We start from the raw sequence: 25,198 nt of genomic DNA, 5'->3' as shown, positions 1-25,198 counted from the left end.
CCCCTTGAATCCCTGACAGGGTTATATGGGGGAGATTGGGGCTTGTGATGATGCTGATTTAAAAAGATTGAGAAATATATACCCAGGGCCACCTCTAGAAATCAAGGGGCCCAATATCGCCTACCTGACAGACCCATTGTGCTTGGCCAAGGAAGACCACTCTGGCCCCTGGAATCCCTGGCAGGGTTATACAGGGGATATTGGGGCTTGTGATGATGCGTTGTGGTCCCCTGTGGGTTCTAAGCTTCAACTAACCACCAGGATCAAGCTGTAAGCTGCTGCTGGATTGGGGGTGGGTAGGGGCAAGTTATCTCGCCAGTGTTGGCTGGATCTCTGTGTATACATGTGTTTAACCCCTTTATTGCCAGATGGGGAGGAGCTGGGATCCTGGCATGATGCTGGCCAGGGGAAGGATGTCCACTTCTCCTTCAACTCATCACTCTTGCTGACCCCATGGGACCTTGTACTGCCTGTATGCCCCTCTCGGCGGTCCTGCACATGCCTACAAATATAGTCCACCCAAAATAGACAAGTGCGTGGGACTCACACTGCCATAAATGAGAACATACTTTAGCCGGAATTGTTCCAGTTGTTCCATGTTGTCATGTTGTGTTTGGAATTGATCAAAATGAAGAATCAGTTCCTATGATGGAACTCTGCCCTATGCTACATTTGCCGACGATGCAGTTTTTATGAATGGACCGAACTATCGCAAACAAAAAGACACTTGTTATATCGGAACTGTAATATGTTCACCGAGAGAAAAGACAATTTTTACCTTTGGACTCTACCAGGATGCCATGGATAAAATGGACTTTGATAAGGAGATAAGTACCATTATTGGACTGTACCATCTTGCTTCTGATGAAAAAAACATGTTTTTGGGTAGGATTGCACCTCGTTGCCTGAAAAAAAAGGAAAGTTTTATAACTGAACTTTACCATCTTGCCTTCGATGATACGACTGACCTATGCTTATTATTCAGTTTGGACTAAAGCATTTTGCTATAAAATTGAGTTGGTTCGTGCGATTGGACTATACCATTCTGCTATAAAAGGGGAGTTGGTTCGTACAATTGGACTGCATCATTCTGCTATAAAAGGGGAGTTGGTTCTTACAATTGGACTGCACCATTCTGCTATAAAAGGGGAGTTGGTTCGTACAATTGGACTGCACCATTCTGCTATAAAAGGGGAGTTGGTTCTTACGATTGGACTGCACCATTCTGCTATAAAAGGGGAGTTGGTTCGTACGATGGGACTTTACCATTCTGCTATAAATGGGGAGTCTGTTCGTATGATGGGAATATACCATTCTGCTATAAAAGGGGAGTTGGTTCATACGATTGGACTGCACCATTCTGCTATAAAAGGGGAGTCGGTCCATACGATGGGACTTTACCATTCTGCTGTAAAAGGGGAGTCGTTTCATATGATAGGACTATACCATTCTGATATAAAAGGGAATTGGTTCATACAATGGGACTATACCATTCTACTATCAATGAGGAGCCAGTTCATGATGGGACTGCTCCATTCTAATTTACACATGAGGGCAATTTTTATGGATGGAGAATCTTTCAGACATCTGTAATTTTTTTCTCAAAAAAAAAAAAAACTATAACCGCAGCCACATTTATAAAGATATCTTTAAAAAAAAAATTATATTTTAAAAAAATTTGATAACCGAAAAGTTTGTTTTAATCAAATTACAAGTTACTTGTTAAAGTATGATTGATGGATAGATCTTCCTAAATATTTGTCATGTTGGGTCTATCTTTGAAAGCTCTTATATATGACAATTATTCAACTTTATATGACTGAATTATACAGCCGAATGGAGCATAACGGAACCTGAAGGCGTTAGAAGGTCGTCGGATGTCAAGTAGCAATTTGCTATTTTTGGGATCTTTGTTTCCTCTGACATCAAATCCACAGGTCTTCCTATATCGGCATGGATGTTCACCAACTGTGACACAAACACGTTCTAGTGCCGGGACAATAAGAACAATAAAGGATCATGTTAACATTTCGAATACAGCTGATATTGTTTCCCGTACAAAGAGCCGTCTTTAGGTTTTCAGCCACGACGAGTAATTTGAAAGCTGAACATGAGACAGCTAGTTGTATGTGGCTGGAATACATAGAAATGCCAGTGGAGATCTTCCCATCACACATATATACTGTAAGCTTCTTGGACATCCCATTCCAAAACCATGGACATTAATATGGAGTTGGTCCTTTTTGGCTATAATAACCTCCACTCTTACTTCTTCGTCTAACTCACAGATAATGCAATTAATCGTCTCAAGTTAAAAAAAAAAAAAAATGGGCAGGAGTGGATCCATTGATACGGCATTTGCCAAAAACTTGTGGACACCGACCATCACTCCTATATAGGCTTGTTGGAGATCTGATTATGAATCCCATGGCCATTAATATGGAGTTACCAACCTTTGTGGCTATGAGAGCCTCCACTCTTCTCCGAAGACGTTCCACAAGAGTTTACAATGTGCGAATCTGTGCTCATTCAGCCAAAACATAATTTGTGAGCTCAGGTACTGATGTTGGATGAGAAGATCTGACTTGCATTCGGCATTCCATTAGTGCCAAAGGTGTTCATTGATGTTGTGGTCAGGGCTCTGTGAAGGCCACTTCAGCTTCTCCACACCCAACCGGTCAAACCGTGTCTTATTGGAGCTGGCTTTGTACACAGAGGTGCAGTCTTGGTAGAACAGAAAAGCACCTTCACCAAATGTTTGCCTCAAGGATGAACGTGCACAATTGTCTCTCTCTTTGTATGCTTTGGAATTAACAGTACCATTCACTGGAAATACCTGAACTCAATAATTTGGAGAGGTCTCCTCACACTGTTGTCCATGTAGCTAGGTGTGATGGTCTGGTATCAACAAAATGTTAGCCAAATAATGTATGTTTCAATTATTTTACCTGCAAAATATGTGTAATTCTGTTTATCCAGGGTTTGTGTTTCGTACATATTTGCCACATTTTGTGTAATATTGTAAAGAAACACAGCTGTGTCCTTACCTCCTTACCTTGGCCTTTGGATTGAACAGTTGAGGTTCAGCAGCACCAACCAGGTCATTCATCTCTTTCTCTACTACTCTACTAAATCACAATGTTCATCAAGTGCTGGGGTGGTAAATGGGGATGGGAGATTTTAGAGTTTACACCAAAGCCCTAAGATTTTATAACAAAGAACAACAAAACAAACAAAAAAACTACTATAACTAACTACTATACCAAAGTTGAGTTGATGTTGAAAGATGCTGGTGGTCTACTGGGTAATTAGTTGGAGAAATAAAGTTTTAAGGTTAAACAATTTCTCCCTGCACTGTTGCTCTTTTCTTGCAAGGTCTATCCACAGCACTGGTCCCTAGTAGTGTACTCAGGACCGTCTTAATAGCATCATGGGTCCCTGAGCAAAGTAATATTCTGGGGCCCCTACAATGGAGACAATGCGTATAAACAGACATCAAGTAGGTAGGAGGCAGACAAGTGGAGCGTCCCCTTTTGGGTGGAGCTCCACATTAACTACATGAACAATCATTCTGTACAGCACAGAAACAAAGAAAATACTACATACATAAAGTAACAAAGCTGTCCTGTGCATATAATCTATATCAGCTTGATTGATGCCTCCCTAACACTATGGCCTCTCTACACCCCAGATATCCCCCAGCACTCTGACCCCTCTATACCGCAGATATCCCCCAGCACTCTGACCCCTCTACACCCCAGATATCCCCCCAGCACTCTGACCCCTCTACACCCCAGATATCCCCCCAGCACTCTGACCCCTCTACACCCCAGATATCCCCCCAGCACTCTGACCCCTCTACACCCCAGATAGCTCCCCAGCACTCTGACCCCTCTACACCCCAGATATCCCCCAGCACTCTGACCCCTCTATACCGCAGATATACCCCCAGCACTCTGACCCCTCTACACCCCAGAAATCCCCCAGCACTCTGACCCCTCTATACCGCAGATATACCCCCAGCACTCTGACCCCTCTACACCGAGATATCCCCCCAGCACTCTGACCCCTCTACACCCCAGATATACCCCCAGCACTCTGACCCCTCTACACCGAGATATCCCCCCAGCACTCTGACCCCTCTACACCCCAGAAATCCCCCAGCACTCTGACCCCTCTATACCGCAGATATCCCCCAGCACTCTGACCCCTCTACACCCCAGAAATCCCCCAGCACTCTGACCCCTCTATACCGCAGATATACCCCCAGCACTCTGACCCCTCTACACCGAGATATCCCCCCAGCACTCTGACCCCTCTACACCCCAGATATACCCCCAGCACTCTGACCCCTCTACACCCCAGATATCCCCCAGCACTCTGACCCCTCTACACCCCAGAAATCCCCCAGCTCTCTGACCCCTCTATACCGCAGATATACCCCCAGCACTAAAACAGGAAGGGACCATCCCCAAACTGTTCCCACAAAGTTGGGAGAATCAAATTGTCCAAAAATGTCTTGGTATGCTGATGCCTTAAAGGGGTTGTAAACCCTCAAAGTTTTTCTTTGTATGCATTGAGGTGAAAAACCTCCTGTAATGCTGCAGCCCCCCTGAGCCCCCGTTTTACTTACCTGTACCCACTCTACCTCGCGCCTCGGGGACAAGCACACTAGCAAAAGTCAATATCTCCAGTCCTGGTTGGTTGGATTGATAGCAGCGCAGCCATTGGCTCCCAACAACAAAATCCGATCGGACTTTTTCCGATTGTTTTTAGAGAATTCTGATCGGACAAAGTGCCACGCATGCTCAGATCAAATTACGAGACCAAAGCTATTGGCTAATAGCCTGAACGTAGTCCCGTCATATGCAACGAACGTCACCGCATTCAGCATTTTCCAACTGTGTGTATGCAACACCAGTTTTTGGCCAAAATCCGTCGGAAAAAATCAGACGGATTTTGTGGTCGGAATGTCCGACTGTGTGTACAGGGCATAAGAGTTCCCTTCACTGGAACTAGGAGGCCAAACCCAACCCCTGAAAAACAACCCCCACACCATAATTCCCCCTCCACCAAATGATTTGGACCAGTGCACAAATAAAGACATGGATGAGCGAGTTTGGGGTGGAGGAACTTGACTTGCCTGCACAGAGCCCTGACCTCAACCTGATAAAACACCTTTGGAAGCGGAGACTGCGAGCCAGGCCTTCTCATTTAACATCAGTGCCTGACCTCACAAACGAGCTTCTGGAAGAATGGTCAAACATTCCCATAGACACACTCCTAAACCTTGTGGACGGCCTTCCCAGAAGAGTTGAAGCTGTTATAGCTGCAAAGGGTGGGTCAACTCAATATTGAACCCTACGGACTAAGACTGGGATGGCAATAAAGTTTATGAAAAGGCAGGTGTCCCAATACTTTTGATGAAATAGTATAAAAATATATATATATATACACACACACATATATATATACATATATATACATATACATATACATATACATATATATATATATATATATATATATATATATATATATATATATATATACATATATATATATATATATATATATATACATATACATATACATATATATATACATATATATATATATATATATATATATATATATATATATATATATATGTATATATATATGTATATATATATATATATATATATATATATATATATATATATACACACACGTACATATATATATATATATATATATATATATATATATATATATATATATATATATATATTTATATATATCTGTATGTATACTTATGTACAGTATATAGTATTTATACACAGTATATGTATTTATTTTTTACCCCAACAAAAATATATATTTTTTTAACAGAGGCAGAATCTGTTTTCTTCCATCCTCTTCAATAGTCCTTACCTTCTTTCTGCTTTTACTAGTTTGGTCACAAGACTGGTTAACTATTACAAGATCAAAGGTTAGGAATTCACTGATTCTGCAGTAAAACGTCTTGAAGGTGTGTCATTTTGCGTAAAATGTTTTTAGAGGGTTTATAAGTTACAGAATTGGCAGAAATGAAGCCATCAGTACCTCCCTAACAAGGTTTAACAAGGGTAAAGCACCTACATTTATAGTGAAACTCGAGTTTTGCTGAAATAAAATGCAATCCTCTCCAGCTGCACCATAGAGGTTGCAAGGATTTTTTTCAACGTTTATTGCCAACTCTTATCTGTTTCTGGTGAAAAGAAAAAGCTGCAAACATTAGAATATTAGAATGTCTTAAAGAGGAAGTAAACCCTGATGGGTTTACTTCCTCTTTTTTTCCCTGCAAAGGTAAAGCATAATGGACTACTATGCATCGCATAGTAGCTCATTATGTGTCACTTACCTGACACAGGAGCCAGCGAAGTCGCCGCTGATCCCTGTAGTCCGCCGCGTCCATCTTGCTGGTGGCGTCTCGCAGCTCCGACCAATGACAGCGGCGCAACCGCGATGACGTCACTCCCGCGCATGCGCACGGGAGTCGCCCCTCGCAGCTCCGTTGCTGTCATACGGCGAAGCCGCGATGACGTCACTCCCGCGCATGCGCACGGGAGTCGACAAATTTGGCAAATCCATTCTTGGATTTGCCGCATTTAGTGCGCCTGCGCGCCGCTGTCTACGGCGCATGCGCCGTAGACAGCGGTGCCCATTTTCGGGCAAATATCTCCTAAACCATATAGGTTTAGGAGATATTGCTTGGACCTACAGGTAAGCCTTAATCTAGGCTTACCTATAGGTCCAAGTTGTTTGGAAGGGTTTACTTCCTCTTTAACTTGTGGAACAGTCAATAAACATCCTGAAAGACTTTAGTTTAGCTCACACAAGCCTGTCCCAGCACTGGTTTTATGTCGGCCATACACGGTTCAAATTTCGAAAGAATTTTCTTTTGAAAATCGTATCTAAGCCCTTGTACACACAGTCGGATATTCTGATGGATAATCCGACAGTGTGTGGGCTCCATCGGACTGTTTCCGGACCAAGTTTGAGAGCTGGGCTATAAGCCCCTGTACACACGGTCAGACATTCCGACAACCAAATCCGTCGGATTTTGTCCGTCAGATTTTGCCCGTCGGATCTTGTCCGAAACTGTTGCATACACACAGTCGGACAAAGTTGTCGGAAAATCCGATCTTTCAGAACGTGATGACGTAATTTCGCTAGTAGCCAATAGCTTTGATGTAGGAATTTGATCTGAGCATGCGTGGCACTTTGTCCGATCGGAATTCTCTACACATGATCGGAGTATGTCCGATCGGAGCAGTTTGCGGGAAAATATTTCCAACAAGTTGGAAAATTGGGTCCGACGGATATTCCGACGGAAACAGTCTGATGCATACCACACACAGTCGGATTATCCAACAAAACGGTCCGATAGGACACATTCCGACGGATTCTCCGACCGTGTGTACAAGGGCTAAAACTTTCTGACAACATGATCCGATCACGTCAGTTCCGATCATGTGTAGCCTACTCAGACGGACAAGGTGCCACGCATGCTCACAATAAAATTCGGACACGGAAGCGCTCGCTCAGGTAAAACTACTGCTCGTAATCGATATAGCACATTCGTCACGATGCAATGTTAAAAATTATTTCTCTTTTTCTTTACAATGCTACAAGAATGAAGTTGTTTTGATGCTCATATTCACACACACTTCTCCCAAACGTATTTCTTTATTCTTTTTACTCATTTCAGCAATACAATATTTTAATTCATCACATCTCCCCAATCTTTTTATTTTTATTTTTTATTATGTGTTGTTTTTTTTTAATCAGCATCTCCTTTTTTGACAGTTTGCTCATCTTTGCATTTTTTTTGGTGTGTTTTGTGTGTCAACTTACCACAACACCATTATTATCTTTTTAATTTATTTTTTTATTTTTTAATCTACAGGAGGTTGTTTGGTGTTGGTGCCCCTTGTTATTCATTTGACTTTGTAATTTTGAAATGTACCTGCCTGCTCACAAATAAACTGGCTTTTTTGAAGTAAAACACATACGCAAGTATTTCTTCAACCAAAAAAAAACTTTATTTAGGTGTCAGTAACAAATAAAGAGGGAGGCAGTGATGGAGAAACTGGGGAGATTAGCGAAGCCTTTGGCCCCCCAGGGCACACATCAACTAAACGCAAAACTTGGTGGCCTGAGGAATACATGTCTGAGGGAGAGAAGTCTGGTCCTGAAGTCCATTAAACCAGGAACAGCAGCAGATGACATCTATGTTCCCAGGCTGTGGTCCTACAAGAGGCTGCATCTTCTGTCAGACCAGACTGAACCCAGGCCATCACTCTCTGGTCTTCCTTCCACGCTTCCTTCCAGGCTGTGGCTGTGGTGCTGGAAGTGTGGCAGGAGGAGGAGGAGGGGCATGGGCCAAATCACACAAGTGTGTTGTTTGTGTGATTTGGCCCAACAGCCCCTTGATGAGGGTGTGGATACTTAGCTCCTCACACAAGATCTGTTGCCCCTCCTCCATTTGCTGGAGTTTGCAGGCAGCCAAGGCGGCAAAGGCCTCTTGATAGGTGGGGGTGGCTTTGAGGGCCGCTGAAGTCTCCCCGATCAGCTTCAGAGCCGACTCCTCCACATTCCACCCCCCCTTTCCTGCCCTTTTGCATGGAAGGCGGAGGGGAGGGACCTGTGATTCAGTCAGGCTCCTCCACCCACCCACCGCTTGGCTGCCGCTTACCCCTGCTTCCTCCTGGCTGCCACTTTCCCCAGCCACCTCCTGGCTGCTGCATTCCACACCCTCCTCCTTGCTGAGTGTAATATAATTATATTATGATCATTTCGAGTGGTGGGTCATGTAGGAGGTGTGGTGGTCTATGTATGGCGTGTAATAGAATTGTATTATGATGGTATCCAGTGGTCGGTCATGTTGGGGTATAGTGTTCTATGTATAGAGTGTGATAGAACTGTATCATGATGGTGTCCAGTGGTCGGTCATGTTGGAGGTGTAGTGTTCTATGTATAGAGTGTAATAGAATTGTATTATGATGGTGTCCAGTGGTTGGTCATGTTGGGGGTATAGTGTTCTATGTATAGAGTGTAATAGAATTGTATTATGATGGTGTCCAGTGGTCGGTCATGTTGAGGGTGTAGTGTTCTATGTATAGAGTGTAATAGAATTGTATTATGATGGTGTCCAGTGGTCGGTCATGTTGGGGGTATAGTGTTCTATGTATAGAGTGTAATAGAATTGTATTATGATGGTGTCCAGTGGTCGGTCATGTTGGATTTGTAGTGTTCTATGTATAGAGTGTAATAGAATTGTATTATGATGGTGTCCAGTGGTAGGTCATGTTGGAGGTATAGTGTTCTATGTATAGAGTGTAATAGAATTGTATTATGATGGTGTCCAGTGGTCAGTCATGTTGGAGGTGTAGTGTTCTATGTATGGAGTGTAATAGAAGTGTATTATGATGGTATCCAGTGGTCGGTCATGTTGGAGGTATAGTGTTCTATGTATAGAGTGTAATAGAATTGTATTATGATGGTGTCCAGTGGTCGGTCATGTTGGGGGTATAGTGTTCTATGTATAGAGTGTAATAGAATTGTATTATGATGGTATCCAGTGGTCGGTCATGTTGGGGGTGTAGTGTTCTATGTATAGAGTGTAATAGAATTGTATTATGAGGGTGTCCTGTTGTGGGTCATGTTGATGGTGTAATGTTCTATGTATAGATTGTTATATAATTGTGTTGTGATTATGTTTGGTGGTTTGGTCATGTTGGGGGTGAACACCTGTATTTTGTACATGCCGAGAGGTCTGCGTCATTGCTACACCATGGCCCCGCAATACCTGTGTCTATGCCAAATATCTATCAGAGGTAAATACGTCCCATATTGGAACCAAATCTTCATGTGCCCCATTGTTGCTGATGCTCCAAAAGTGTTGGAGGAGTAACATTAATGGTGTTTCTCTATTCTGGAACAGAAATACTAATGAATTATACAGTATTTATCCAGTGCCCAGCCAGCGACCTCCTGTGTTCTGAATAGCAGGACAGCCAATCGGGACGGGACCGGGAAGCTAGTGGGGATCATTGTAGTAGTGTTGTCTACTTCAGTGATCTCCAGCTTTCACATGGATGGGCTAGGTATGGTTAATACATAGTTACGTTGATCCAAGCTGGACCATTGTAGCTACTGTTTGTGAAAATATCCATATCTCGGAAAAAAAACAAAACAAACAAAAAAACCCTGTCCAATTTAACTTTTTTTCAATCCAGTTTATGATGAAATAAAACCTCCAGAATGGCAAACGTGATCTCCTGCGACCCCAAACTATGGGGAACAGCCAGGAGATCAGGGGCGGATAGCACATTTTAAATGCAAGATTGTTTTTTGGCCGTCACCAAACTGCAATCTGCTACAAAGACAAATTAGCAGTTGGATACATTTCTCCATAAACCTATTACAAGTAAATTACCTGATCAATCCATTTTGTGCGTTGGGATTAATCAGATGTCCTTTCCGGTTGGCTGAACTTCTATAAATGTCACGTTCGTGATTAAGATTTGAACTAAAACGGGATTGATGAATAACAAACTCTTGGTAATGATCCAGCGAGAGATTTACAATCTCAGATAAAATGCTTAAAGTCTGAATGGCAGATTTTCAGTAGCTTCTACCGAGAAAATTGAACTGGAAACCGCGGGAAAGGAAGCGATTAGTTGCAAGTACAACAACTTACAATATAAGAATGTTTTAACTTGTGGAACAGTCAATAAGTATCCTAAATGACTTTAGTTTAGCTTAACCAAGCCTCTACCAGCATTGATTGTACCATCAAAATATCTCTTGTGCAACTGTATGACAATTTGACCCGACAACTGTAGTTCTGGTACTGATTGACCTCTTTAGAACCCCAATAAACATCCTGAAGGACTTTAGTTTAGCTCACACAAGCCTCTACTGGCATTGATTCTACCATCCAAACATCTCTTGTGCAACCGTATGACAATTTGTCTGTGTACCTGCAGTTCCGGTACTATTTGGCCTCTTTGGAACTCTGTTAGTTGCCCCCATAAATATCCTGAAGGACTCTAGTTTAGCTCACACAAGCCTCTACCGGTATTGATTGTACCGTCTCTTGTGCAACCGTATGACAGTTCCGGTACTATATGACCAGGGCCGTCTTTAAGGCAGGGCAAAAGGGGCAGCCTCATACTTGCCAACTATCCCAGTTTACATTCCCTTGTCTCTTGAAGTTTTAGTCCTGTGCTGCTACTAATGTTGCCCAGCTCTGCCCTATTGTTGTGTACAGATGACTCACCTGCAGACCCTGTGTTTACATGTAAATACTGGCATTCATATGTAAATAGCAGTGACATGCATATGTAAATAGCTGAGGCCAACTGCATTGATATGTAAATAAAGGCAGCATTCATAGGTATATCATGCACTCCTGCAGTGAGGAGAAGCTGTGCTGTAACCTATAGCAACCAGTGAGCAGTATTACTGTACAGCAATCTCTAGCAGCCAATCAACAAGCAGAAATGTGCTGTAACCTCTAGCAACTAATCAGTGAGCCTCACCTGCAGACCCTGTGTTTACATGTCAATAACCGGCATTCATATGTAAATAGTGACAGCCGGTGGCATTGATATGTATATCATGCCCCCTGAGGTCATATCCACAGTAATCTCTAGCAACCAATCAACAAGCAGAAATCATGTGCTGTAACCTCTAGTAACTAATCAGTGAGCCGTAATGTGTGCTGTAACCTCTAGCAACCAGTCAGTAAGCAGCAATGATATGCTGTAACCTCTGGCAACCAATCGCAATCGCTGCCTGATCTGATAAAGTAAACTGATTTTAAGTCTAGGTGCTATTTATTGTATTTCTCAGAGAAGGCGGAGAGCGAAATTGCATGGGGGGAGAGGGGCCCTAAGAAAATTTTTGCCCAGGGTCCAATCAATATTAACCTCTTTGGAACTCTTTTAGTTGTCCCCAGGGCTTTTTTTCTCAGACAATGGGTGCAGGAACTCCCCCTTTCCGAGTCACCCCTTTTCTCCACCCCTAACCACTTCCCAGTACCGTCCCTTTTAGACAATATAGAACCAAGTATCATTTTGAGATGCTAAGTAATTTGTATGGAATTTGGTAATGATGGGAAGAAAAGCACTAATAGATCCCATGCAGCCAGCAACAATAGATCCCCCGAACAACAATGGACTAACCACAACAAAATCTCCCCACCAGCAACAATAGACTCCCGGCAGCATCAACACACAGCCAGCATTAATAGTTTGTCTGGCTGCCATCAACAATAGACCCCTCCCCCAACAGTAGATCTCTTTCAGCAAAAACTGACCTCCCAGCAACATAAGACCCTCCCCAGCAACAATAGGTCCCCCACCAGCAACAATAGATCTCCCCAGCAACAATAGACCCCCCCTTGCAAAAATAGACCCCCAGCAGTAAGCATCAATACCCTGCAGCACACCCCAGCACCCCTTGCCATTACATACAGTCAGTCCAAGAGGTGCCGGTGTTCTGCCATATAGCGTCCGGCCATCGGATAGTGTCCGCCCCGCACTGCGCAGGCACAGCGCTTGCACAGTATGGAGCAGAAGGAGATTCGGAAAATCTTTGAAGATGAACGGCGCCTGCGCCGTGAGTCGAGGTGCTAGCCCCACCATCCAAGTGGACATAGGGCTGCAGATATTAGAGGGCCCCTCGCGGGCTCTATTTGCTCGCCACGCTTCGGGCACGGCCTCGCTGCGCTCGACTCTTTTTATTCTGACTCTATGTCCACTTGGATGGTGGGGCTAGAACCTGGACTCACGGCGCAGGCGCTGTTCATCTTCGGCTATTTTCGGAATCTGTGTGTCCTGTGTACTGCGCATGCGCAATACACAGCGGACACTATCCGATGGGCGACACTATGTGATAGTACACCGGAACTGCGTTCCCACTGAAAAAAAGCCCTGGTTGTCCCAATAAACATCCTGAAGGACTTTAGCTCACACAAGCCTCTACCAGCAATGGTTGCACCATCCAAACATCTCTTGTGCACCCGTTTGACAATTTGACCCAACACCTGTAGTTCTGGTAACGTTTGACCTCTTCAGAATGCTGTTAGTTTCCCCATGTTGCCCCACATCAACCTTGTATGACCTACAAATGTGTTTGTAATGATGATTTAGTTGTTTTTAAGTTAGAGTACACCTTCATATGGTGGTTTGTTTGTTTTTTGTCCTTTTTGCTGTATTTTTATCGATCTAAAACTGATGTCCAGGTATGGTCTTTATAGCATAGTTACTTTGGGCCAGCTTGGAACCATGTAAGTATGCATATCTCATACCTGAGGGTCTACTGGGCAAGATGACAATCACTGTAGTGGTCGGAGCTGCGATCTTCTGGGTCCTGTGCTGAGCAACTTCCCCAATGTACACTGAACTAAGTGCGGGTGCTTGTTCTATGCTGCTGCCATTCAAAGACTGACTTGTATTTTTTTCAATGAATACAAGGTATCCCGTGACTGAACTAGGTGGAGAAGAGGGGCATAATCTCATCCAATCAGTGGATGCCTTGTATTCCCTGACAAAAATTACAATGTTTCCCTGAAAAAATTACATTTTTTTTTTGACAGTTTGTTTTTATTGATAAAGTTACTCCTGCATCTTCTCAATGGTTTGTTCCTTGTATTTTCCCTTCTCTCCGCCAACTTGGCGAGACTTGGCTTTGCATTCCAAGATCTTCTTGCGATCCTTGTTAAGCTTTAGCCTGGTGATCACCTTGCCGGGATGGATACCAACATGGACGGTGGTGCCGTTAGACACACCCCCCCCCCCCCCAACTCATCCAAAGGCTGCTCTTCAGGTTGCAGCAGGAAATGTGGATAGGGGGCGCTGTGTGTAGTATACAGTGCAATGCGATATACAGTAAGAGCAATCCGTGGTCTCATGGTCTGTATACTGAGTGCAGAGGAATGCTCTTCTGACAGGAGGGAGAGCACAACTCTAGCTCCCTTGTTACCTCCTCTCATGCTCGCCTTCAAGACTTCTCCAGAGCCTTTCCAATCCTCTGGAACTCCCTGCCCCAGTCTGTCCGATCAGCTCCTATCCTGTCCACTTTTAGGAGATCCCTGAAAACTCATTTATTCAGGGAAGCCTATCCCACACCCACCTAACAATTGTCCCCGAGCCACCCCCATCAAAACATTCTCGCCAGCTATTGCCTTTTGTACCACCACCCCCTCCCTTTAGAATGTAAGCTCTATCAGCAGGGCCCTCCTGCGATGCGTAAACTGTTGGCGCTATATAAATAGTGTATAATAATAATAATATCACAGCGCACCTCCTGCTGGATGTTTCCTCTCTGCCTCTTCTCCTCTCTCTGCTCCAGCCTTTCGTCTCCCATTCCTAGCTGTGGGGACTGGCGGAGGACGGAGCTCAGCGGTGACCAGGTCATCATCCAAGGAAGGGACTGCCTGGGCCCCTCATGTCTCTCACCCAGCAAACCAGCTTTTAGGGCATTGGAGGGCATTGTTCTGTCATCAGTGCTTCTCTGTTCTTCTCAGTGTGCCCCGGGCCCCCTACAGGAGGGCCGGTGGTCCCCTCCCTATCAGCCATCTTTACATCCATTCAAAGTCCAGAATTCATACAGCTTGTCTGAGCTTCAAGAAAGCAGGGGGCAGAAAGCTGAAGTTATGCTATGCAGAGCTCAGTGAGGAGTGTGGTGGGTGTATGAGGTGTGCTGCCGGAAGGTCTCTGAGTCGTTTGACAACGTTGTCATTTTTAATGTTTGCATTAGTGGTAAATTTTTTCGCGCTAATTAATTTTAAACATATTCAATAAAGTTGTTTTTTTAAGTCCATGGTGTTCCTTTATAAGGTTTCTTGGTGATCTCTGATCCCCATTTTTTTTTCATGTTTATGCATGACATTAACCACTTCAATACCAGGCACTTTCCCCCCTTCCTGCCCAAGACAATTTTAAGCTTTCAGCGCTGTTGCATTTTGAATGACAATTGCGCGGTCATACAACACTGCACCCAAACTACATTTTCATCATTTTCTTCCCACAAATAGAGCTTTTTTTGGTGGTATTTGATCACCTCTGTGGTTTTTATTTTTTGCTAAACAAACTAAAAAATACCAACATTTAAAAAAAAAAAGTTTTTCTCCTTGTGTGACATGGAGATGAGTGAGGGGAAGATGGCCTCCACCCGTCTCCATATCATTGCAGGGCGGACAAAACATCACAAACGTCAAAACGTCACTTCCACCCATAGCTCTTAAAGGGCCATTTTATTTTTGTATTTTTTTTAAATGACAACTTTATTTTTTTATTGCATTTTAGTGTAAATATGAGATCTGAGGACTTTTTGACCCCCCAGATCTCGTATTTAAGAGGATCTGTCATGCTTTTTTTTATTACAAGGGATGTTTACATTCCTTGTAATAAGAATAAAAGTAACACAATTTTTTTTTTAAAAGAACAGTGTAAAAATAAAAAATAAAAAGTAAAATAAATAAGAAAAAAAATGTAAACGCGCCCCGTCCCGACAAGCTTGCGTGCAGAAGGGAACGCATGTGTAGGTAGCGCCCACATATGAAAACGGTATTCAAACCACACATGTGAGGTATCTCCACAATTGGTAGAGCGAGAGCAATAATTCTAGCCCTAGATCTCCTCTGTAACTCAAAACATGCAACCTGTAGAATTTTTTAAACGTCGCCTATGGAGATTTTTAAGGGTAAACGTTTGTTGCCATTCCACGAGCGGGCGCAATTTTGAAGCGTGACATGTTGGGTATCAATTTACTCGGCGTAACATTATCTTTCACAATGTAAAAAAAAAATTGGGCTAACTTTACTGTTGTCTTATTTTTTATATTCCAAAAAAAGTGCGCTTGTAAGACCGCTGCACAAATACGGTGTGACAGAATGTATTCCAACGTTCGCCATTTTATTCTCTAGGATGTTATAAAAAACGTATAATGTTTAGGGGTCCTAAGTAATTTTCTAGCAATAAAAATCTGTTTTTAACTTGTAAACAACAAATCTCAGAAAGAGGCTCGGTCCTTAAAATGGAGTTCCAGGCTTATTAAAAGTCAGCAGCTACAAAAAGTGTAGTTGCTGACTTTTAATAATCGGACACTTACCTGTTCCACGGTCCAGCGATGCGGCCAAACGGGGTGTCACTGCTCTCCCCCTCCTCTCCGCCGGAGCCTCCATTGCCACTCTGGGCACCCGGCCGTGACAGCTTTCGGCTTCACATCTGGGCGCGCACGGAGCATGCGTGAGCCACGCTGCGTTCCCAGAGTGGACAGATTGCCTAGAGGGAGTGGTCACCTAAGGCGAAAGGAGGAGTCGCCTTGGCGGTCCCTGGGCGGAAGGAGGAAGTGGGACAGGAAGTCCCCCTCCTAACGAAGCCCCCACTCCTCCCCCCCCCCCAAAAAATGACATGACAAAGGTGGCATGTAAGGGGGCGAGGAGTGCTTAAAGCGGAAGTTCCATTTTTGGGTGGAACTCTGCTTTAAGTGGGAACCACACCTGTTCATTTAGGTGGGGGCCTCAGCATAGGTGTACGGTTCTGACTTTGAACTACCCTGTGCACTAATTAATTATTGGTCTGCCTGGGTGTCTTTTTATACATGTTTTTAAGAAATGACACTTAGCACTCTGGACTGATAAGTACACACTATAGGGGGATATGCTTTGTTCATATTTCATGTCTGAGGTTTACAACCACCCAAGTTACAATGCATTTTGAATTGTGAGTCTTCATTAATGTCCTTCTTGTGGAAATGCTTCTTGAGTTTAACTTTAATTATATATTTTTTCTTTTTTGCTTTCAGGCTGATACAATGTCTGGACAAGAATTTAACGTGGGAGAGGGGAAGCCGCTCTTGGTGGAAGAGGTATTCTTTAAAAATGTATTTGGGATAATCTGTTAGACTTGGGGATTGGATTCTCAGTTCTTCTAAAAAGTAAATTTTGAAGGTGATATGCTAAAGGAGGGAGGGATTTTTCACCTACCAAAAACTATCCAATGACGTGCATGTCCAAAGTGAATTTTCAGACTAAGTTGAGAGACCTGCTCCACTCCTTTAGTAAAGCAACCATTCCAAGATAGAAACAGAAATTTATAGCAACTGATCGATTGGATGGAACAAATGCCTCCCTATACAAGTAGCAGAAATTAGGTAAAGAAAGTCACACCTCCACCAAGTCCTTTTTTAGTAAATACGTGTCATTTCTATCTGCTGCTTCGCTCCTTTGCTATCTTCATGAATCACTTCTGACAAAGTTTTCCTGACACCAAGAGAAAAATGGTGACAGGGGAGGGACCTCCAGCAGATTGACAGCATCAGCTCTGTTCCTGTGAGTTGTGTGAAGGGGGGTGTGTCTCTTCCCACCAATCAGCTCTCAGAGCTCTCAGAGCTGAGCTCTGCAGATTGTAATTTAGGCTCTCCGCCTCCCTTTTTTTCTGAACTCTCAGACAAGCTTACAAATTCAGCACTTTGAATGGATGCAGAGAAGAGAAGACTGTAGATAAAAAAAAAAAAGAGAACAGGGAGGCAAAACTTTAAATGAAGTACGCGGAGGGTCAAGTGTTGTGTGGCATTAAAATTGACATATCTTTAATATATGTCAAGAGGTAGGACATTTGTCTCATAATCAGGGGTGGACTGACAACTTATGGGGCCCCCGGGCAATAGGAGATTATGGGGCCCCCAGGCAATCAGAGATTATGGGGCCACACAGTATACACACACAGTATACAATCACACAGTATACACAGACATGTTTCTATTGGCTGAGAAGGTACTGGAGAGGTGGGGCAGCTATAATCTCAGGATTTTTAGACCAAAAGGATGTTGGTAAGGGACAGTTCTGAAACAGATGTAAAAAAACCCCCTGATTTTTACATACTGTCCCTGGTTTTACTCAGGCTGGCAACCCTGATGGGGCCCCCTAGTGGCTCAGGGCCCTCGGGCAGTGCCCGAGTGGCCCAATGGTCAGTCCGCCCCTGCTCATAATGCATATTCCATAGAAAATCGATATACTACACATGTAATTAAATGCCTGCATGGAGTAAGATAATAAAAAACGTTATTTTGTACAGCAATACATAATACATAAATAATCCCCAAAAAATTTATGACACATGATACCTATGGAAAAGCCCAAAATTGGATAGCACATGATTAGAATATAGTCAGATACATAATGCATTAACAGAATCCACAATGACGTGGTAGGATGAAGTATGCAATATATATAGGGATGGAGGCTGATGACAACATCATCTCCTCATATAAAGTCCCACAGACTGATCTCTTTTAGAAACTGTAGATAAAGAGGTACAACTTACAAGAAGATTTGTTTCATCTCTGTGTATCACCTTGAGGATAGTCCCTACACTGGGTATATGGTTTATAACCACTTTAACTGCAATAGTGGCAAAACGCTATACATGCATTGCTGGGGTGCCATTCATTTTGAACGGCACCCCAATGCATTGAGGCAATGCACCTGTACTGCAGCATGCCACAACACATGGCAATGCATGGTAGTTTGTTATTGCAAATTGCATTAGAAAGTTAAGGTCACGTGCAATTTCTGGGATGTTTTATTGCATTGGAAGACTATTCATTTCAACAATCCGCACGTTATTGCATTGTAAATATGTAAATGGGCCCTAATGCGTTTGGGTACAGATAGGTTCATTTTAGAAACAATAGTATATCAGAATTTCAAGGTTGACGCTGAGTTCCTCCAAACTCAGGGCGTGTTTGCTAAACATTTTGGATGTGAGCAATTTTCCAGGAATTTCCTTCGGCCTCGTGGCCTCCTACAGCCTGGCTTCAACTTCATCATCATACGAGAGAAACTGTGATAAAATAAACATGAATCATGAGCCCAGGAAAACATGAGATGAGATCAGACAGCAATATATGAACATGCTGTCTCTGACTTCCACGGACAGGCCATGTTTAGGAGCTTAGACCCTAGAAATTCTGCCCTTAGAAGTAAAAAATGAAAAGAGAAATCCTAAATGTTTAAAGAGGGCAGACTTGATGAACCACTTGGTCTTTTTATGATGTCACTATGTAATATTGCTCTATGGCCCTCATCACCCCCCACCCCAACCTAAAGTACCCCACCCTTCCCAGATGCATACTTACCTCCATCCTGAAGGCCACGGCCTCCTGCAATGTCTACATCCTTCACTTAAATCTTTTCTCAGCTGTCTGTACCGACACATTAGATCCCCCATAGACCTCTATAGGGCTGTATACTGAGGCTTGGAGAAGATTTTCCCCGTAAAGGACGTAAACTCTGCATGGCACTGGGGGATGGAGCAAAGTATGCAACTGGGCAGCGGGAGGGTTGGATACTTTAAGTAGAGGGTCAAAAAGCATGAGTGCCCTTTGTTTGAAGATGCACTTATCCTTAAAAGCCCAACTCCAGCTAAAACATTTTTACTTGCCCTAGATAGAGTGGGGAAGGGTTAGCTGTCTGCGTTCCTATTGCTTAGATGTCCACTTTACGTCCTGTCAGGACAAATCGTGATTGAAAATATCTGCAGTGGGGAAAGAAAACCACAATTTTCACTAAATGCTTTGTCCAGTTATCTTGGGTTATGTATCCAATCTCCCGGGGAAGGCTTCCCTTGTCTAAGACATCCAATAGGCCTGAACCTCTAATGCAGGGGTCTCAAACAGGTGGCCCTCCAGCTGTTGCGAAAACTACAAGTCCCATGAGGCATTGCAAGGCTGACAGTTAGAAGCATGACTCCCACATAGTTACATAGTAGGTGAGGTTGAAAAAATACACAAATCCATCAAGTCCAACCTGTGTGTGATTATATGTCAGTATTACATTGTATTTCCCTGTATGTTGTAGTCGTTCAGGTGCTTATCTAATAGTTTTTTTACAATATTGATGCCCCCTGCTGAGACCACCAACTGTGGAAGGGAATTCCACATCCTTGCCACTCTTACAATAGAGAACCTTCTACATAGTTTAAGGCTAAACCTTTTTCTTCTAATTTTAATGAGTGGCCACGTGTCTTGTTAAGCTCTCTTCTGCCAAAAAGTTTTATCCCTATTGTGGGGTCACCAGTATGGTATTTGTATATTGAAACCATATCCCCTCTCAAGCGGTCGGACCAGAGTCTTGTAAAGTGAATTATCGTTTTATCCCTGGAATTAATTCCCGTTTTAATGCATGCCAATATTCTGTTTGCTTTGTTAGCAGCAGCTTGGCATTGCATGCCATTGCTGAGCCTATCATCTACTAGGACCCCCAGGTCCTTTTCCATCTTAGATTGCCCCAGAGGTTCTACCCCCAGTCTATAGATTGCATTCATATTTTTGCCACCCAAATGCATTATTTTACATTTTTACATTTGCCATGTAGTTGCCCACCCCATTATTTGTTCAGATTCTTTTGCAAGGTTTCCACATCCTGCGGAGAAGTTATTGCCCTGCTTAGCTTAGTATCGTCGTCTACAAATACAGAGATTGAACTGTTTACCCCATCCTCCAGGTGGTTTATGAACAAATTAAACAGGATTGGTCCTGGGGGACAGAACAACCACAGGCAGAGGCATGATGGGACATTTCATTTTGCAACAGCTGGAGGGCCGCCAGTTTGAGACCCTGGCTCTAATGTAACCTTTATCTACCTTTTAAGCCTGGAGGAACCCTTTTGTCTTTGGGGGAACCCTTGCTAATAATTATTATATTTGCAGCTCACAGTACATTAGTGTGATGGCCAGTGGGAAGAATACTGCTTACATTTGTGGTCATTGGGAAGATTCCCCTACCCCCCTTACAGATAGCTAAAAAGATCATTAGTGTCAATGGTTAAAAGGCAGAAATTGCTCATTGCTCAAGGAACCCTTAGCAACCTCTAGAGCAGAGGTCTCAAAACTTTCCAAGCAAAGGGCCAGTTTACTGTCCTTCAGGCTTTAGGGGGACCAGACTGTGGCCAGTGGGAGTGACATCAGTGCCTCGTCATTGGTTTTAATGGAGGAATAGTGCCCCATTGTTGATGCCAATGAGAAGAATAGTGTCCCATTGATGATGTCAGTAGGGGGACTGGTGCCCCATCATTGATGTCAGTTGGTGGAGTAGTGCCCCAAGGGCCAGATAAAGACAAGCAAAGGGCCACATCCAGCCCCTGGGCTGCAGTTTGGAGACAACGGCTCTAGAGGAACCCCAGTTGAGAAACCCTGCTCTAATGGTTGTCACTATCTTGGATGTGATGGCTGTAGACCCAACAGACTCAGAGATTTCACTCCAATGACATTCTGCGTTGATCCCATGCACATGCAGAATTTCTTGAGGTGGGTATGTGCTTAAGTTCAGAAAATTTTAAAATAAAAAGGTGTAAATAACTAGTGGGGAAAATATAAAGTATTGAGTATGACGTAATGTTACAGATTATATAGAGGCTTTGGTCTGGTGGCAGGGGCTCTTTAGGCTTATCCCATTTAGACGTACATTTTGATTCTCTGATGCCCAACCTTAATCCCTTTGGAAATTTTTGTGCAGCCCACTCCGCAATACCTAATGGAGAAAATAAATCATTACACACCAAACCGCAGTCTTCGATCAGCCAACAAAAACCTCCTCCTCGTGCCCAAAGCCCGGTATAAATCCAAGGGTGATCGGAGATTCGCTGTCCAAGGGCCTCGGCTATGGAATGCTCTACCAATCAACATCCGCCTGGAAGAAAATCACCTGGCTTTTAGGAAAAAACTCAAGACCTTCCTCTTTTAGCAGATGATCAAAGCTCGCCACAGCGCCTAGAGGCGATTCAGTTCGCATTGTGCGCTATATAAGTATTTCATTCATTCATTCATTCATGGGGCCCCTGGAAGTCTCATGTAATGTGTCTCCAGTCTAGGACTTTCTCCTGAAGCATATCCCCAACAATATCTATAGCATAAAATGCAAAAGGGATCCACTGCGCTCAACCCGGTTTCCAGTGCAGATAATGAGATGCACCTGGGCAAAGACAACAGCCTCTGTAAGCAAAGTTCAAACATTGAAAGTCCAGCAAAAGTCGGCAAATGGCAAGATCTAATAAAATATGAAGACTTTATTTAGACATATAGTAAAATCAATACGAATCAGACCCATTTACATGTTTCAGCCTAGCGACCTTAGCCATCGATGTGTCATCATGACAAGAGGCCGCTAGGCTGAAACATGTTGGCAGGTCTGACTTGTTTGGATTTTAACCTTGCGTCAAAAAAAAAGCCTTTTATTAGATCCTGCCGTGTGAAGACTTTTGCTAGAATTTCAATATCTATAGCATGACAGCAGCCTTGGACGATCTCTTGTAGTAGGTCTGTATTATGTGTGGCCCCTTAGGTGTTGCCAAGAGCAACAGTTGGGGCCCTCGCTTATCAAGACAGTCGACCACCACTTTTTTAATAGTAAATCACTACACTATACCACATGTAAGGACCAAAAAAACTGCGATATATTACATTTTGTTTTTGGGTTTAGATAACCTTTAAAATAAATGTGAATGAATGAGACTTGACACTGCTCCTCTCCTAAAATTCCAAGTTGCCAAGATTTCCTAGTTGCGCCATATACATATATGTTTAAGAACAATACACAGAAAAAACAATATTACTACAACGTAATAAAACACAAGCAGTACATTGACCTTTTTACAGGCTACCTTTTTGTATTTAATGTTATATTAGAGAATGTATTAGAACATGATCATTCATTGGAGTCCTCATATGTCCTTTGCTTTTTTTTTTTTTTTTTAGGGAATAATCGTGTTAACGCAAGATTATGAAATTCACGTAAGAGATACATTTTATGGTTACCTTCAATTGTCTTCTTGTAATCGTTTTACTTGTAGTACACCTGCTCTGTTTTATTAATACAGTTGTAATAGATTATGTAAATGATAAAATAATACACTACCCTAGATATCACTGCACACTGTGAAATTCTCAAAACGTGCATTAGACGCTGATAATAATAATAAAAAAAAGTACAGGTGCATTGAATGGAACCATTTAAAATTTGAAAAGTTTGTCTGAGCAAAATATAAAAATTTTGGTAAAATTTAGCATATTGCACCCAAACAGGAAATATGGTGAAATCAAAAGATTAAAAAATATATATAATTTGGTGGCAAAATAACTCAACTCTTCCCTATCCAGGTTCCAGTGCAGAGACGCTGTTAGGTGGGGTAACCCTGAAGCATCCAATAATAAAATAAAAATAAAACATTTTGAAGGGTTTGTCCACCTAAATAATTCCATGTGCTAACTATTTAGGTGGACAAACCATTCAAGACTTCAGCAAAATTCAGTTAAATTCTTTGATGTGTCTCTAGCTCAGTACATATGCACTACATGAAGGCACAAAAGCACCATCTAGAAAATCCCATACCTGTTCTCCTGCCCTTCCCCTGATCACAAAATCAGGTCTCAATGTTCTGTGATATCTGCATCCTCCTCTTCCTGGTGACACATAGGTTGGGTTATGTATAAGTGTGCCACTGAGTGAACGGAGGCTAATCCATTTATCCACCGTTATATCTGGCAAGCCCCAAATCTTCTATACTTCCAGATCTGCTTAGACTGTCGATAAAACAAATATAGACAAAAGCCTTGGAAAAGGACCCTGGAGCTTATCCTATATTTAGAGTATGCCAACTCTATTACGTAGGCAAATGTTTTTAAAACGTGCGAAATGTTACATTCTGATATTTAAATTGCTATCGGTATTTGCCACGCAAATGTAACATTACCTAATACCCTAAGAAGATTGAATCTTAAGATAAAAGAGTCTAAGAACATTTTACCAGAAGAGAAAATAACCTAAAACAATAGCCTAACAACAACCCACCCCTCCTCAAAAAAAATAATAATGATAAAAAAAATAGCCTAAAAACATTTAGCCAAAAATAACCTTAAATAGTAGTCCAAGAGCATTCAACTAGGAGAGAAAATAGCCTAAAGCAATAGCCTAATAATGTTGGACTATAATAGCCTAAAGCAATAGCCTAATATCATTGGACTATAATAGCCTAATAACATTGGACTATAATAGCCTAAAGCAATAGCCTAATAACGTTGGACTATAATAGCCTAAAGCAATAGCCTAATATCATTGGACTATAATAGCCTAAAGCAATAGCCTAATAACATTGGAATATAATAGCCTAAAGCAATAGCCTAAGAACATTTGTCCAGAAGAGAAAACAGCCTAAAAGCCTAAAAACTTTCAAGCGGAACAGAAAATATCTTAAAATAATAGCCTAAAAACATTCCACCAAAAATAGCCTCATCCAGTAGTCCAAGAACATTCAGCCAGGGGAAAAAGTAGCCTAAAGCAATAGCCTAATGCCGCGTACACACGACTGGACTTTTTTCGACGGACTAGGTCCGACGGTCTTCCTGACGGACTTTCGGCGGATTCCGGTCCGCTGGACCAAGTCTGCCGGAATGTCCGATCGTGTGTACGCGGTATTAGAACATTGGGCTAAAATAGCCTAAAACCAAAGCCTAATGCACACGACCGGACTTTCCGGCAGACTAGGTCCGACGGAATCAGTCCGTCTGACAATCCGATCGTGTGTGGGCTAATCCGATCGTTTTTCACATAAAAAAATCAGACGGACCTAGAAATAGAACATCATTCAAATCTGTCCGACGGACTCAATTCCTATTGGGAAGACCGTTCGTCTGTGTGCTGGTCCGACGGACCAAATACGATGCAAGGGAAGCTATTGGCTACTGGCTACTGAACTTCCTTTTTTAGACCCGTCTCACGTCATCATGTTCAAAATGAACGGACTTTCGAATGGACTTAGTCCGTTTGTGTGTGGCCAAGTCCGTTTGTTCGGAAGGTCCGTTGGAACTCCACCGAAAGTCAGTCGGGAAGACCATCGGACCTAGTCTGCCGGAAAGTCCGGTCGTGTGTACGCAGCATAAGAGCATTGGTTCAGAAGAGAAAAAAAGCCTAACAGCCTAAAACATTCAACAACCACAAGAGAAAATATCCTAAAATAACAACCTAACAACATTTGACTAAACATAGCGTCAAACATTAAAACAATAGTCCAAGAAAAAAAAAATGTAAAAAATATTTTATATATATATATATATATATATATATATATATATATATATATATATATATATATATATATATATTA

General features: G+C 42.6%; 1 protein-coding gene across 1 annotated transcript in view; it reads left to right on the top strand.

Moving 5' to 3' along the window:
• Positions 1 to 25,198, top strand: part of NDRG1 (N-myc downstream regulated 1) — a gene marked incomplete in the record, with an annotated part of 99,259 nt that overhangs the window by 11,021 nt on the left and 63,040 nt on the right. Inside the window, 2 exon segments of the mRNA XM_077493371.1 lie at positions 16,846 to 16,908; positions 22,794 to 22,829. Coding sequence (XP_077349497.1) covers positions 16,855 to 16,908; positions 22,794 to 22,829 — 90 coding nt within the window.

This window comes from Lithobates pipiens, unplaced genomic scaffold, assembly GCF_037356315.1.
Source record: "Lithobates pipiens isolate NorthernLeopardFrog02 unplaced genomic scaffold, aLitPip1_a1.2 Scaffold_19, whole genome shotgun sequence".
NCBI classification, from domain to species: domain Eukaryota; kingdom Metazoa; phylum Chordata; class Amphibia; order Anura; family Ranidae; genus Lithobates; species Lithobates pipiens.
Note: the sequence above shows the minus strand (reverse complement) of the source record. Positions and strands in the feature narration are given on the sequence as shown.